Source organism: Lolium rigidum, chromosome 5 (genome assembly GCF_022539505.1).
Source record: "Lolium rigidum isolate FL_2022 chromosome 5, APGP_CSIRO_Lrig_0.1, whole genome shotgun sequence".
In the NCBI taxonomy this organism is placed as follows: Eukaryota; Viridiplantae; Streptophyta; class Magnoliopsida; order Poales; family Poaceae; genus Lolium; species Lolium rigidum.
This window is the reverse complement of record NC_061512.1, coordinates 139,870,220-139,883,097: the sequence shown is the minus strand read 5'-3', so window position 1 is coordinate 139,883,097 and position 12,878 is coordinate 139,870,220. Positions and strand designations below refer to the sequence as shown.

Below are 12,878 nucleotides of genomic sequence, written 5' to 3'. Positions count from 1 at the left end.
TAGGATTCAACTTCTTTTGGGCTTCATGGGAATTATGGACTCCTTCCTAGATCCGTACCAAGGATAGCAATATCGAGTACGTAATATGGTATACCCATATCAACGTCGAACTCAAGAATGTTCTCGAGGGTGCTCTTTGCGGCTTCTCCATGAAGGGATGCTACCTGGGGAAACATACGCAGATAAGGCAAGAAGGGATTCACCTACAAAACTAACTTTACCTACGTCAAGCCACCGCTAAAATTTACGTGGGATGAATACTACGTCATCCTTCACATATAGGAATTCGTATGATATCACCAACAACTTATGACGCAAACTCAACCCGAGAAATGGGGCAAAGAGAATGCGGACCACACTATTGAAGCTCTGAAAGCTCAGTTCTATTGCATCCAGCAGAGTCTTGGGACAATCATATAGCAGGATGTCCTCCGACGTGAAGGGATGTTACACGGTGGCAATCAAGAATGACATGACATAGTTGATCGCTTAGAACAGCAGGATGACACCAAGGAATTCAACACGATAGGCGACATTCACCTGCTCCTGGCGAAACCGGTGGCCAAGTAAACCGGCCAATTAAAGTGATGATGAACTCGTGGGGTGTGAAATTCATTCATGAACTTTCCAAGCGCTCTAGTTTCAGTCTATGATTTTGTGGTTGAAACTTTATAGCCACACTAGCTATGACCTTGTGTTCTAAAGTTTCTTCCTAAACTTGTGATGCTTTCGAATTATGAATCATGCATTCTTAATTATGTTGGTTCTTAATGCAAACATTTTTATTTTTCCTAATATTATGTTGCATATTATATATCTATGGTTTGGCTTTGCATGCTTGACCTGGTTTATGACGCCTCTGTCTTGGTTATAGAGATGCCGAAGAAGTAATATGTCGTGTATCAAGGTAGGGTTCCAGAAGTCCACGCCGAGTGGGATGACTGTCTGAAATAAGTGAACTGATCCAAGGGAAACAACTACAAAGGATACAAGAGCAAAGCGGATGCGGAAGTTAGATACATGAACCACCTATTAGGGGAAGATATGAAGGAGGGGAAAGAAATGAAGAAGAACTGGAAGAAGACCATGCGTAGTCTTCATGATGCTCTTGGTGATTACGTTTTTGTTGTATGTGATGCTAATGTAGATCATGATCTGTGCATGCATATGCATGTATATATAGACATTGAGACTTGTGTATTATTTTCATGACTTTAATGTACTATTTTTGGTAATCTGTTGAGACTTGTATGTTCTGTGTGAATTGTTATTATGTGTACATTTCTATCTATCGGTATTCCCATCCAAATTGCCACAGCCAGCTGAAAACTGAAAGTGCGGCAAGGTAGCGCTAGTGGGTGGGCAACGCACACGTTCAATAGTCTACTCACTTGTAGTGGGCAGGGCAGCACGCGTCGACTAACGAATTAGATGCGTGCGAAGGTGCACGCGATAAATACCTGACATACTAGTTGCATGCACGTAGCGCACGCGACTAATAGGTGCTTACCACCAGTGGGGTACCAGTAGCGGCCCTGGGCACGTGAATGGTAGCTAAATTCAGCACGCGAGCGAGCGGAAGGCTATTTTTTATTAGTGTGACCTCAGATTTCGTACTGCAAGATCTATGCAACATGAATTTTTCTAACTTATGCAATTATGGAACACCACATATGTATCCTTCATGCATTTATTGCGTACAAGAATATGATATTTTATGATTTAGTTGAACAATCTATTGCACACATGTAGTTCAAATTTGAATTAATTTTGAGAAATTCGTAGAATTTCATTAAATCAATGGAAAGTAGGAAAAGGTTGAAAATTCTTAAAAATCCACCACATGCCATGATACATGGTACATCGTATTTTAAAAATGTAATTGTACCATTTTACATCTTATTATTGGTACTTGTTTCACAAGGTATCCCCTTCTTAGGCATTTTGAAAATGGAAAATGAAATGTTTACCAAAAAAGTGAAAATGTTCCTTCATAGTGTTGATTGCCATTGTACAAGGCATGTTTGTACCAACTTTCAATCCATATCATAAAAAATGGTGTATAGATGGGCATGAACTTGGCCATTTAAGTTGAACACCATGAAACTTCGAACGTGAAATGCCATTTTGTGAACCAAAGTTTTTTTTAAATGTGAAAATATGGCTTTGATTGTTGGTGGCACCTGGTATTCATAAAAGGAGTTCATCGAAGATTTAGATTCTTTTTTTAGTCGCAAGGCTCGAAATGAGCCCGATTTTGAAATAATGAAGCCATCCATCGGCTAGGAGTTACACCATCAGTTACAACACACACGCGCGCGCAAAGTGCACACCGATACGAACAACAGAAGACACCACAAAAATGCCAAGCCAAAGCCCGCTTGATCCAGGTTGAGGGAGCCTTGTCTTCCATTGCACCAGAGCGATCACAGCCATGTCCACACCAACAAAGCTCCTTCACACCAAAACAGCAGCCCAAGGGGAACTCGGGGAACTCGACCATTGGCTAGCAACTTAGAAGAACTTGAGGATCCAAAGGAGGAGGCGTCTTACGGCGATGCCTCCAAGAAGATGCATGGCACGAGAATGCATCATCGTCGTTGGCAGAGACTGCGGTTCTGCAAAGATTTCACCCAGACCCTAAACCACCACCCAAAGAGCTCAGGCTAAGTCTAGACCAAAAACACAACATCTTCCATTGGCATTGTGAATAGGCACACCAACAGTAGCTACAGCCTGACGCCGACCTACAAAGCTCCCCAAGGCGCTAGGACGGCCGCTAGCCACTGAATCAAAGTCATGTATAAGCAGCCATGCTGACGACCGAGAGGCTTACGACACCAAAGAGATATCATAGGGTGAACCACAAGACACTGCAAGAGAAGCTTTCCCAAATAAGGCCTCCAAGAGGAACAATTTGAGGTAGAGGGACAACATCCATCACTTCGAACCGAAGAATCATCATTGGTACTCCTTCAACGCAGGAATGATACCCGGAGGTGATGCCGCCAACGGCATTGCCAAAGCCATGCGCAGCTTTCACTAAGATCCAACCGGATAAAAAATATGGTCGCCATTGCGAGGATGCAGAGCGGACAAAATAGAAATTGCTATCGGAACTCCAAACCAAGCCCCAACTGTAGAGTCAATGCGGGATGAACATAAGAGCTAGTTGGCCAAGCCCGGCCAGACGTTGAACCAGACACCACCATTGACGCTAGATCGGTAGGACCACGATGACTGCACCTCCCCAACACGCCAACACCTGTAGAAGTGCAACCTCGAAGGTCGGAGGGAAGAACCAAAGATGTGAAAGCAGATGCAGCACGGATCATGCTACCTACCCCGGTGAGAACGCGCCGGCCTAGGGACCCTATCCTAGAAAAGGCCGGTCAGGATGTCGTAAGCCCCGTGAAAAATTTAGAATGCCTCGACACCAACGGGGGAAGAGGTCGCTAGATCTATACACGACAGATCAAACATGAACACATATCTAGCCTGACACGTGCGCGGCGACGTACAATCGCCTTCTCCGCAAGACCAGCCTCCCGTCGTGGCCTCAGGTGCTAGAGCCGGAGCCGGCACCACGGCTCTTCACCACCACTAGGAAGGGATTCGCCCCGTCGGGCTTCGTAGCGCGGGGGAAGAGGAGATCCGTCGTTGTCGGCACCGCGCGGGCTTTGCCTGGCAGGTCTCGGCGGCGGCATGAGAGGAAGAGCAGGCAGGGTTCTGGTTGGGGAGGGGAGGCGGAGCCCCGATCGTCTGAGGAGGGAGGGGGTCACGGGAGTGAGAGCGAGGAAATTTCCGATCTTCCACATTTAATTAAAGCTTGACAAAGCATCTTTATGACCAAGACTTAGATTCTTTAACATATTATTTGATATTTTTTAATATAGAGGTGCAAATGGTGAGGCTCACAAGTTTATGCATACATGATTTTTTTAAACTTCACTTATGTATCCTTCATGCATTCCTGCATGTGTATGTGAATATAGTTTTGGTTGTTTTTCCTTGTAATTTATCCCACACCCGTAGTACGATTTTATTTTTCATAAATTAATGAAAAGTAAAAAAAAATCTTTAAAATTCTCAAAATTGTGTCATAAGCCATGATACAAGTGTTTGAAAAATGTAAAAAAAATCATTTGCACCTTATTCTTTGTAATTTATTAACACAATACTCTTTTTAAGCATTTAAAAATGAATCTTTTTTCAACAAAAAAAAGAAATGTTTCTTAAGCCAATGTCGTACACGAGAATGCTCAAAACGTTGTAAAAACTTGACATTGGCACTTCCACTCTTTCAAGTATTTCTTTTACATTTCGGTTGACCCGATTGTGTCGCTGGAGTCTCCCTCGCAAAGCCATGCACATCAATACTCAGACGAGGATAAATCTGACTTCCGGCATCATATGGCATCAATACACACACGCTAGAGTGAGGACAAATCCAAGGCTGCGGAACTGCAGTACAACTACAACAACAATTACATACACTTCACGTTGTTAAGCGCCGCAACTGCAGAACGAGTAGGAGAACGACCTCTGCCCAAGTTGATCGATCGGCAAGCTCACTCAGGCGGCGTCGTGCGTCGGCGTCCACTGCACGGGCACGACGGAGGAGCTGCCGCCTCCGCCACCCAACTCTTCGTCATCGTCCTCCACCTCGGTCGCCACCGGCGGCCTCGCCCTGGGATCGAACCTCTTGCTGGCCGGGTTCGTCGCCGGGTCGTACCTCTTGATCACCAGCACCGACGCAGAAGTCTTGAACTCCGGTGACGCCAGGTAGCTCCCCACCGGTCCCAGCTCCTCGGGCCTATCCACCAAAGGCTCTGCCGGCGGCGTCCGCCCCACAACGAACATGTTGCACTTCGACAGCGAGTTGATGGCCTCCAGCACATCTTCCTTGCCGGATACCTCCACGTCATCGAACCTCACTGATCCGTCCTTCACGGCGCCGACCTTGGCCTTGAACGACTCCACGGTCGCCTCGTCGGCCGCGCTAGACTCTTCGTCGGGCTGCACACGGCTAGGCCTGAACCGTGTCAGTGTCACGGAGACGCCGGGGTGCTCGGCCATGCGGGTGGCGTAAGCCAGCGCCTCGCGGTCGTCAGGCCCACCGAAGAAAAGCATCGAGACGGAGAAAGCGACATTCTTGGCGGCGACCTGAGAATGGCCGCCCAGGCCTCGGTCGACGAGGATGGCGACGGAGCATGGGGCGCCGCGGAGCACGCGCTTGTTGACGGCGTGGTACTCGGAGCCCAGCGAGTGGAACGTGCCGTCCTGCTGGAGCATCTTGTGGTACGGCATGATCACGATGGCCGCGCGCTTCTCCGCGGCACTGTCGATGACGTCCCGGTGGATGGTCTCGAGGTCGGAGATGGCCGTCATGGGCTTCACCCTTACGGTGCTCAGTTGCTGGAACGCCTCGAATGCCACCACCATCTGCCCATCCTTGTCCCCGCTGTTGAAGAATGGCATGGCGTTGCGCCGCGTGCGGTGCACCATGGATATGGCCGAAGAACGCTCCGAGAGCTCCACCAGGTGCATGGCATACATGGCGAGGCGGCGCCGGCTCGTGCCGCGTGACGACTCAACCAGGTTCAGCAGCGTCGGGACGTTGCGGTTGCTGTGGAAGCAGGCGAGCACTCGGAGCTCGCTGTCCGCGTCGGATGGGGAGCCCTCCACGGTGCGGCGCTTGTATGGCACTGACGGCCGCGCTGGCTTGTAGATGGCCATGACGATGGGCGTCGTGATGAAGGTGGTGAAGAGCGCCATGAGAACCATGATGGCGAAGGACTCGTCGTTGAGCACCTTGCGGTCCCTGCCGATGTTGAGGACGATGAGCTCCACGAGGCCCTTGGTGTTCATCAGGAACCCCAGCGTGACCGCCTCCCTCATCGGGATCTTCACCACCAGCGACGCAATCACCGTGCCGCCGATCTTGCCGATACAGGCGTTGGTGATGACTAGCACCAGCAACCCCCATGATTTTGCTCCACTGATGGTGGCCACGTTTGTCTTGAGGCCGCTGGACACGAAGTACAGCGGGAGGAAGAGGCCCGAGATGAGGTCCTCCACCTTCTCGATGAGCACGCCAGCGAAGGGCCCCTCCTTGGGGACGACGATGCCGACCATGAAGGCGCCGAAGAGCGCATGGATGCCGATGACGTCGGTGGCGAAGCTAGCAGCCAGGACGAGGGCGAGGGTGGCGCAGATGTACACCTCCTTGACTGGCTCGCCGTCGGGGGACCGGTTCGCCATCCATGCCAGCACCGGCCGGAGGAGGACGATAATGGCGATGACGAAGCCAACGCCAGTGAGGAGCACCCAGAGCGAGATAATCGGCGAGCCTTCTCCAGATAGAGCGACCGCGAGCGCCAGCAGGATCCATGCAGCGACGTCATTGACCGCCGCTGCCGACATGGCCATACGGCCGAGATCGGTGGTGAGGAGCTTCAGCTCAGCGAGGATGCGGGCGAGCACCGGGAAGGCTGTGATGGAGAGCGCGACGCCCATGAAAACGAGGAACGGCGCCTGCGGGGCACCCTTGACGATGGTGGCGCGGAAAGCGAAGGAGGTGCCGATACCCAGTGCGAACGGGAGGGAGATGCCGGCTAGTGCGATGGCCAGCGCCTTCTTGCCCGTACGGCGGATGGCGGCGATGTCGAGCTCAAGGCCGACGAGGAAGAGGAAGAAGAGCAGGCCGAGATTGGCCAGCGTGTCCAGCACCGGCAGGCTCTCTGGCGGGAAGACAGCGTGCAGGAACTTGGTGCTCCGGCCCAGCGCCGACGGGCCCAGCAGGACACCTCCCTGCATCCATCAACCATGCAGTGCCGTTAATTTCAGTCAACAGACGATACCATCATTCCATGCATTTACCATCACTGGGAATATTTGTTTAATTCCATATTCATTCAATTTTTCAAGAGATAATATACCAAGATACAATTAGATTTGTGATTATGTGAGCAGTGTCTAATGTCACTACTAGCTAGCAGCTAGTGTGTGTCATCCTGTGAAATGTCAAAACTGACACCCCCATTCCGACCTTAGCAAGCAAGGACAAAATTACAAGCTGTTTGTTCGTTTGTTGCTTATCAAGCTTGCCGCTCTATAAAATTGCAAGCTTATTTTGGGAAGGAATATTAATTAGTAATTACTAGCTAATAAGGTAATACCAGTCGGCAGCTGTTACAAGCTACTTCCTGCATGCAGAAGATGCTCTATCATTTCCAAAATAGAATACATATAATTTTTCGACAAAGTCAAACTTTTAAAAATTTAAGTTTGACAAACTACATAGAAAAAGAACATGAAGAACTGCAATACCAAATGCACACAATAGGGAATTATATTTCACAACCGTTTTAACAATATTGATTTGAGATTATAAATATATATTGACACTTTTTCCTATATAGTTAAGTTAAACTTTGAAAAGTTTAATTTGGACCAAAAACTGATGTGCATCTTATTTTGGGAAGAAGAGAGTAGTTTGCTAATCAAGTACTCCCTCCGGTCTCTTTAGTTGACTCAGATTTAGTACAACTTTATACTAGTACTAAATTTGAGTCAATTAAAAAAAACTGGATGGAGTAGTAGGCAGTACTTCCTGCATGGTAAGCTAGTAGTGTGTGTGCCAGCTTGTGAAATGTCAAAACTCAAAAGTAGATTCTGATTAGCAAGCAAAGGAAAATATTACAAGCTGTTTGAAAAATATGGTGATGGATACTAACTAGTCCTAGCTAAGCTAGTAACAGTGGGCAGCTATTACAAGCTACTTCCTCCAAGAGTAAGCTAGTTTTGCTACAACTAGTTGGGACTTGGCAGTTCTTTCTCTTGCTTAAGCAAGGCCTGCAGGTCAATGGATGGTGGTAGATGCTTTGTGCAGCAGCAGCCAGTAGGAGCATCTTTCTGTCAATAATGCACTTAACAAAAGGACCTCACTTGTTCCACATTTCTTACTGTAGATATATTTAGTTTTAGGCCTTGTCCTTGACTAGTTAGGCAAGGGAGGAAACTGAAGCAAGTTAACTGAGCTGTGAACAACGGGGGCATGCCTGTCCATGTTCATTTCGTTGACCAATTCTAAGTGAACTAATCGCCGATGCACTGTTCAAAAATACAGAGGCAAATCGTGTGTCTGAAGTCTGAACGTACGTGCAGAGGAGTGCAGGGTGAGCTAGCTGATAGAAATGCCCGTGATCCGTGCAAAGGACATGAACACACACGGGCATTGACTTATGGGTTGTTTAATTACACAACGTCATCATCATACACACGGACCATTGACTTGAGAACTTTTTTGACTAGTATTTTGATGATTTTCTTTTTGTCAATCTCGGTACAGTGTCTAGATAGCTACAGCCAGCTGTTGCCTCTGAACTGAAAATCGTAAGCACTAGTACGCCGATCGATCTTACAGTGCAAAAAAGAATCATATACAGTTGTGATCGGAGATTCACACATCTTTGTGGAGCATAGAGTAGTCCTGAAGAGACGATGATCTATGGATTCAGGACTTAACAAATGTGTATGAGATGCTGAGAAATCTTACTCCTTGTGGCTACGCTAGCTAGCGAACAACTCTGATCTCTCCCGACAACTGTGTACAGCAGGGTTTCTAGAATAAGTTAAGGTGACAGTGGTCGGCTCGATCGATCGATCTGACTGCAGCAGGTATTATCTGAGCCCACCCTCTCCCAAGGGAGTCGGGATCCGATATGTCTGCCTTGAAACGTCTCCACACGTGGACAGAAATATATATTGATAAAGTGGCAGTATCTAATTTGGGGCAATATTCAATATTGCACACAACCCCTGTTCTGGAAATATAAGCCTTTTTCAGAAAGCTAATTTAGCTTTCTAAACAGGCTTACATTTGGCGACAGAAGTAGTACTAATTTGCACTTTTATTTTCTTTTAATTCCTAAAATCCAACCAACAATGATCGTGAGGAATAGGTTTTCTTCCTTGTCATCAACAAAAGGATCAGCATCAACCTTAAGTTGCTCTGATATTTGAGAAGCAGTAAAATTTCTTGATACGGTTCTTTCGCTTTTTCTTGGTGGTTTTGAAGCAGTAATAATATTCCATTAGGATTATTTGTTACCTAGGATGCTTTAGCTGTAGGAGTATATGCCCAAATCAATAGCAAGCAATTAACTGTACTAACTCGTCGAAGAGGTGATTGATGTGCCTGACTAAGAGCAGGTCTAACAGACCCCTTAAAAGGCCCAACCCCGTAAAATAACCGTCGATATACGGGGTATGGCTCTACCCGGCCGTCTAGCAGACCCCGTAAAACAGGCCCCCGCGTCGATTTTTTACAGTTTTGGCTAGGGGGTGGCTTTTGGCCCCTTACTTCTACGGGGCGGGAGGCTGAGTACAGGGCCAACCCCTCACTCGTGGCGCGCTGAACTTTCAGAAAATCGCGACGGTTGGAGCAGCCGGGCGCGTGTGCACCTGATGGCGTAGGAGCCGGCACGGGCGGGGAGCGTGCGAGGCGCGACGCGGTGCGAGCGGCAGTGCGCGGGTGCGGCCAAGCCGGAGATGCGGGGACGCGCGGGCGTGGTGGAGGCGGACGGAGCGGTGGCGGGCGGGCTGCGGGCGAGGTCGGGGCGGGCGGCTGCGGGGCGAGGTCGGGGCGAGGCGGCTGCGGGGCGAGCGAGCGGGAGCGGGCGGTCTGCAGGCGAGGTCGAGGCGGGCGACTGCGGGCAGGTCGGGTCGGGCGGCTGCTGGAGCGAGCGGCTGCGGGCGAGGTCGAGGCGGGCGGAGCCGTGACGCGAGGACGGCAATACGGCGGCAAGCAGTGCGAGCTGGGCGGAGCGAGCCGGTGACGGCGGGCAGGCGGCAGCGAGCGGGCAGGGCCGGTGGCGGCAGTGAGCAGGCGCGTGAGGGCGGCGGCTGGCCGGGCGGGCAAGGCTCGGGGCGAGGGCACTGGGGTGGTTGGAGGAGGAAGAAGGAGAGGAGGAAGAAGAGGAAAAAGAAAAAAATTGATTTGGTATATTCTAGGAATATACCCTTTTACAGTTTAGGGATATGGGGTCTGCTAGCTCGTCCGAGTTTTCGGCCGGCGAAAGCTGGATACAGGGCCCTCTACTCGCGTTTTAAGGGGCGAAAAAATACGGGGCCTGTTAGACATGCTCTAACAGTAGTCAAGCCAGCAGGTAGAGCTAAGCAAGAAGACAGAAAATTCGCACTAGTAAAGTCGGTTCAGTAGAGCAGCCCCACAGAATCCAGTCCAAATTAATGAATTTCTCGCAACTGGGATGGGAAGCCACGTCTGTCTTTGTCAGGACTAGAAGAAACAGAAAGGGGATCCATGAGAGGAGGAGGACGGCGACGGCTGAGTTCTGACGGACGGAGGAACGACCTCGCGAAAGGCGTGGTTTGTCGTCCCTCCCGTCCCCCTCGATCTGTCCCCAACTTTTTAGACGAGTCAATTCCAAATCGACCAGTAGTCCAACAACGTGTTTCCCATCTCTCCCCGTGGACTCCCGAGTTTGATTTGATTTGATTCCCAGAGTTCACAAGACTCGCACGTGCACGCACGTCGTCTGGATCGAGAGAGTAGTAGGCGAAATTCGCTGGCCGCGCGCCTTCCTCGTCCCCGGCCAACGGCGGCCGGCGACGCGGAATTCACAACGGCTTTCTGGCAAAAACTAAGTAAACCCCAACTATATATCGATCTAGCAGGAATTAACCTATAGCCCGGCCATTCGAGGAACCGGCCGGCCGGCGGCGCGGCAATTAATGACGACGAAACGGAGGAACAGGAGATGAAGTGCTTACGATGATCTCGGCGATGACCCTGGGCTGTCGGAGCGGGCGGAGGGCGTAGGCGAGGCCGCGCGTGACGACGACGACGAGGCAGATCTGCAGGATGGCGAGAGGCAGCGAGTAGTGCAGCGGGTTGTCGCCCTGGAACGCGCCGTGCGACGTCGCCTGCATCGGCGCCGGGCACACCGCCGCCGTCGCCATTCCCCTCCTCTCTAGATTTCTCTCGCCAAGTGTCTAGGATTTTCGCTGGCCGCGCGCGCCGCCCTGGTCGACCAACCCGGGGTTTAAATGTGGAAACACGGTGGTGGTGGTGGTGGGGTTGCGGATGCCCTGCGACTGCGAGCGGGTATATATAGCGTCGGGGCACCACTAGCCGACGCCACGCCAGCGCTGCACAGGATTCGCTTCTGCATATACCTCTACGCCAACCTATTTTCCTTCCTTAACGAGCTTAAATCGAAGAGCAGCTGCTGACAGCTCAGGACCACGTAACCAAAAAAGGAAAATCATAATTTTAGCTAGTAGTAATTTTCTTGGAGGAAATAATTTTAGTTAATTATTCTTAACGAGCTTAATGATCTAAAAAATTAACGATGATAACGAATCGAGCCTTAACGAGCCAACCAGCTCGTTAGTCCGGCCCTATTTTCTTGCCGGCCCTATTTTTTGCGAGGAAATTTGAGGGTTTATTCTACTATATGACCCCACCACCACCACCACCACCACCGTGTTTCCACGCCTGATTCATCAGCTTTAACGCTGACAACCCGAAAGTCTGGGATACAACTCTGAATGGGAATGAATGGGCCAGGTCGACCCGCCGGTTCATTGACACGGCCCAAAATATCATCGCCAATGGGGCCGCATGAATAGGACCGAAACAAAATTTAGCCGATGGGGCCGGCACCAACTGGCCCAATGGGTCAGAGGGGGTTGACAAACCATGAAGCCCTCGTATGAGATATGCTCTAATCTTTGCTTGTGCGGCGCAACCTGCTCACCGACTGGCTCGTCGCGCAACTTGCCATCGCCCTTGATCCAGCTCATCCTAATGAATGTATCTGTCGGTGTAGTGGAACCTATGGTACTACGTTACACCTGCTGATGGGACCTCGTGTCGGCCCATCTACAAGGAACAAGGCTTCTCCCTCCGCGAGACAGGAGGTCTCCGCGAAGGGGGAAGTACCTCGCGAGGGTTTCAGGACTTAGACGTATCTAGGCTACTCGAAGACCTCGTGAAGCTTCCCTTCGCGAGAAGGGCGCACCAGGCGCCAGGTGATGCTGCACAAGGCCCCTCCGCTAGCCAGTTGCGTAGGGATGAAGCTAGGAGGTCTTGACGCAAGCAGTGACGCACACCAGAAGATAAGAGAAGCTCCAAGTTTGCCTGCATAAAGCAGGGTGGCCGTTAACCCCTTTTCCAAAAAGGTTCGGAGTGGACGGTGCAAGTACACCAAGGATTGTCGACATCGTCGAGAACCACTCCATGTAGACCAAGGCACTTGGTGTAGCCATGGACTAGGTCCACGAGCATAGCTAGGGACAGTTGGCATCTTCCTTAGGCACGCCTCTGGTTACCCCCCGACAAGATTCCTTGGGGAGGAAGGATGGTGCCGCTATAAAAGGAAGGGCAGTTGCTCAGTAGAAAGGGGCATCTCGGCCACATCTTCTCTCGATTCTCATCTGATCCTTTTTAGTCACCATCGTCTTCAACCTAGAGCAGATCCCATCTAGATCTATGAGGAAACTCACCAAGTCACCACCTGGTAACACCATACCCCTCTCATGTCGTGATGACCCACAAGTATAGGGGGTGTATCGTAGTACTTTCGGTAAATAAGAGTGTCGAACCCAACGAGGAGCAGAAGGTGTTAACGAGCAGTTTCAATCAAAGATTCACTGTAAACACTAACAAACGGGTTTGCAGGGGTATTTGGTATTGCAGATAAAGTATGAGTAAATAAAAGACAGTAATAATAATTGCAGCGAGTGTCCCAATCCTTTTCAGAGCAAAGGACCAGCCGGTTGTTGTACTTATGATGACTAAACGTTCCTGAGGATACATTGGAATTTCGTCAAGTGCTTTCGCTTCACAT

At 50.1% G+C, this 12,878-nt stretch overlaps 1 protein-coding gene across 1 annotated transcript; it reads right to left on the bottom strand.

Moving 5' to 3' along the window:
• Positions 1 to 4,575: 4,575 nt before the first annotated feature.
• Positions 4,576 to 10,986, bottom strand: LOC124658418 (cation/H(+) antiporter 19-like). Its single transcript, XM_047196751.1, has 2 exons — positions 10,798 to 10,986; positions 4,576 to 6,813 (listed from the first exon to the last, which is right to left on the bottom strand). Exons 1-2 carry the CDS (start codon positions 10,984 to 10,986, stop codon positions 4,576 to 4,578), a joined length of 2,427 nt encoding a protein of 808 aa, XP_047052707.1.
• Between the last annotated feature and the right edge of the window lie 1,892 nt (positions 10,987 to 12,878).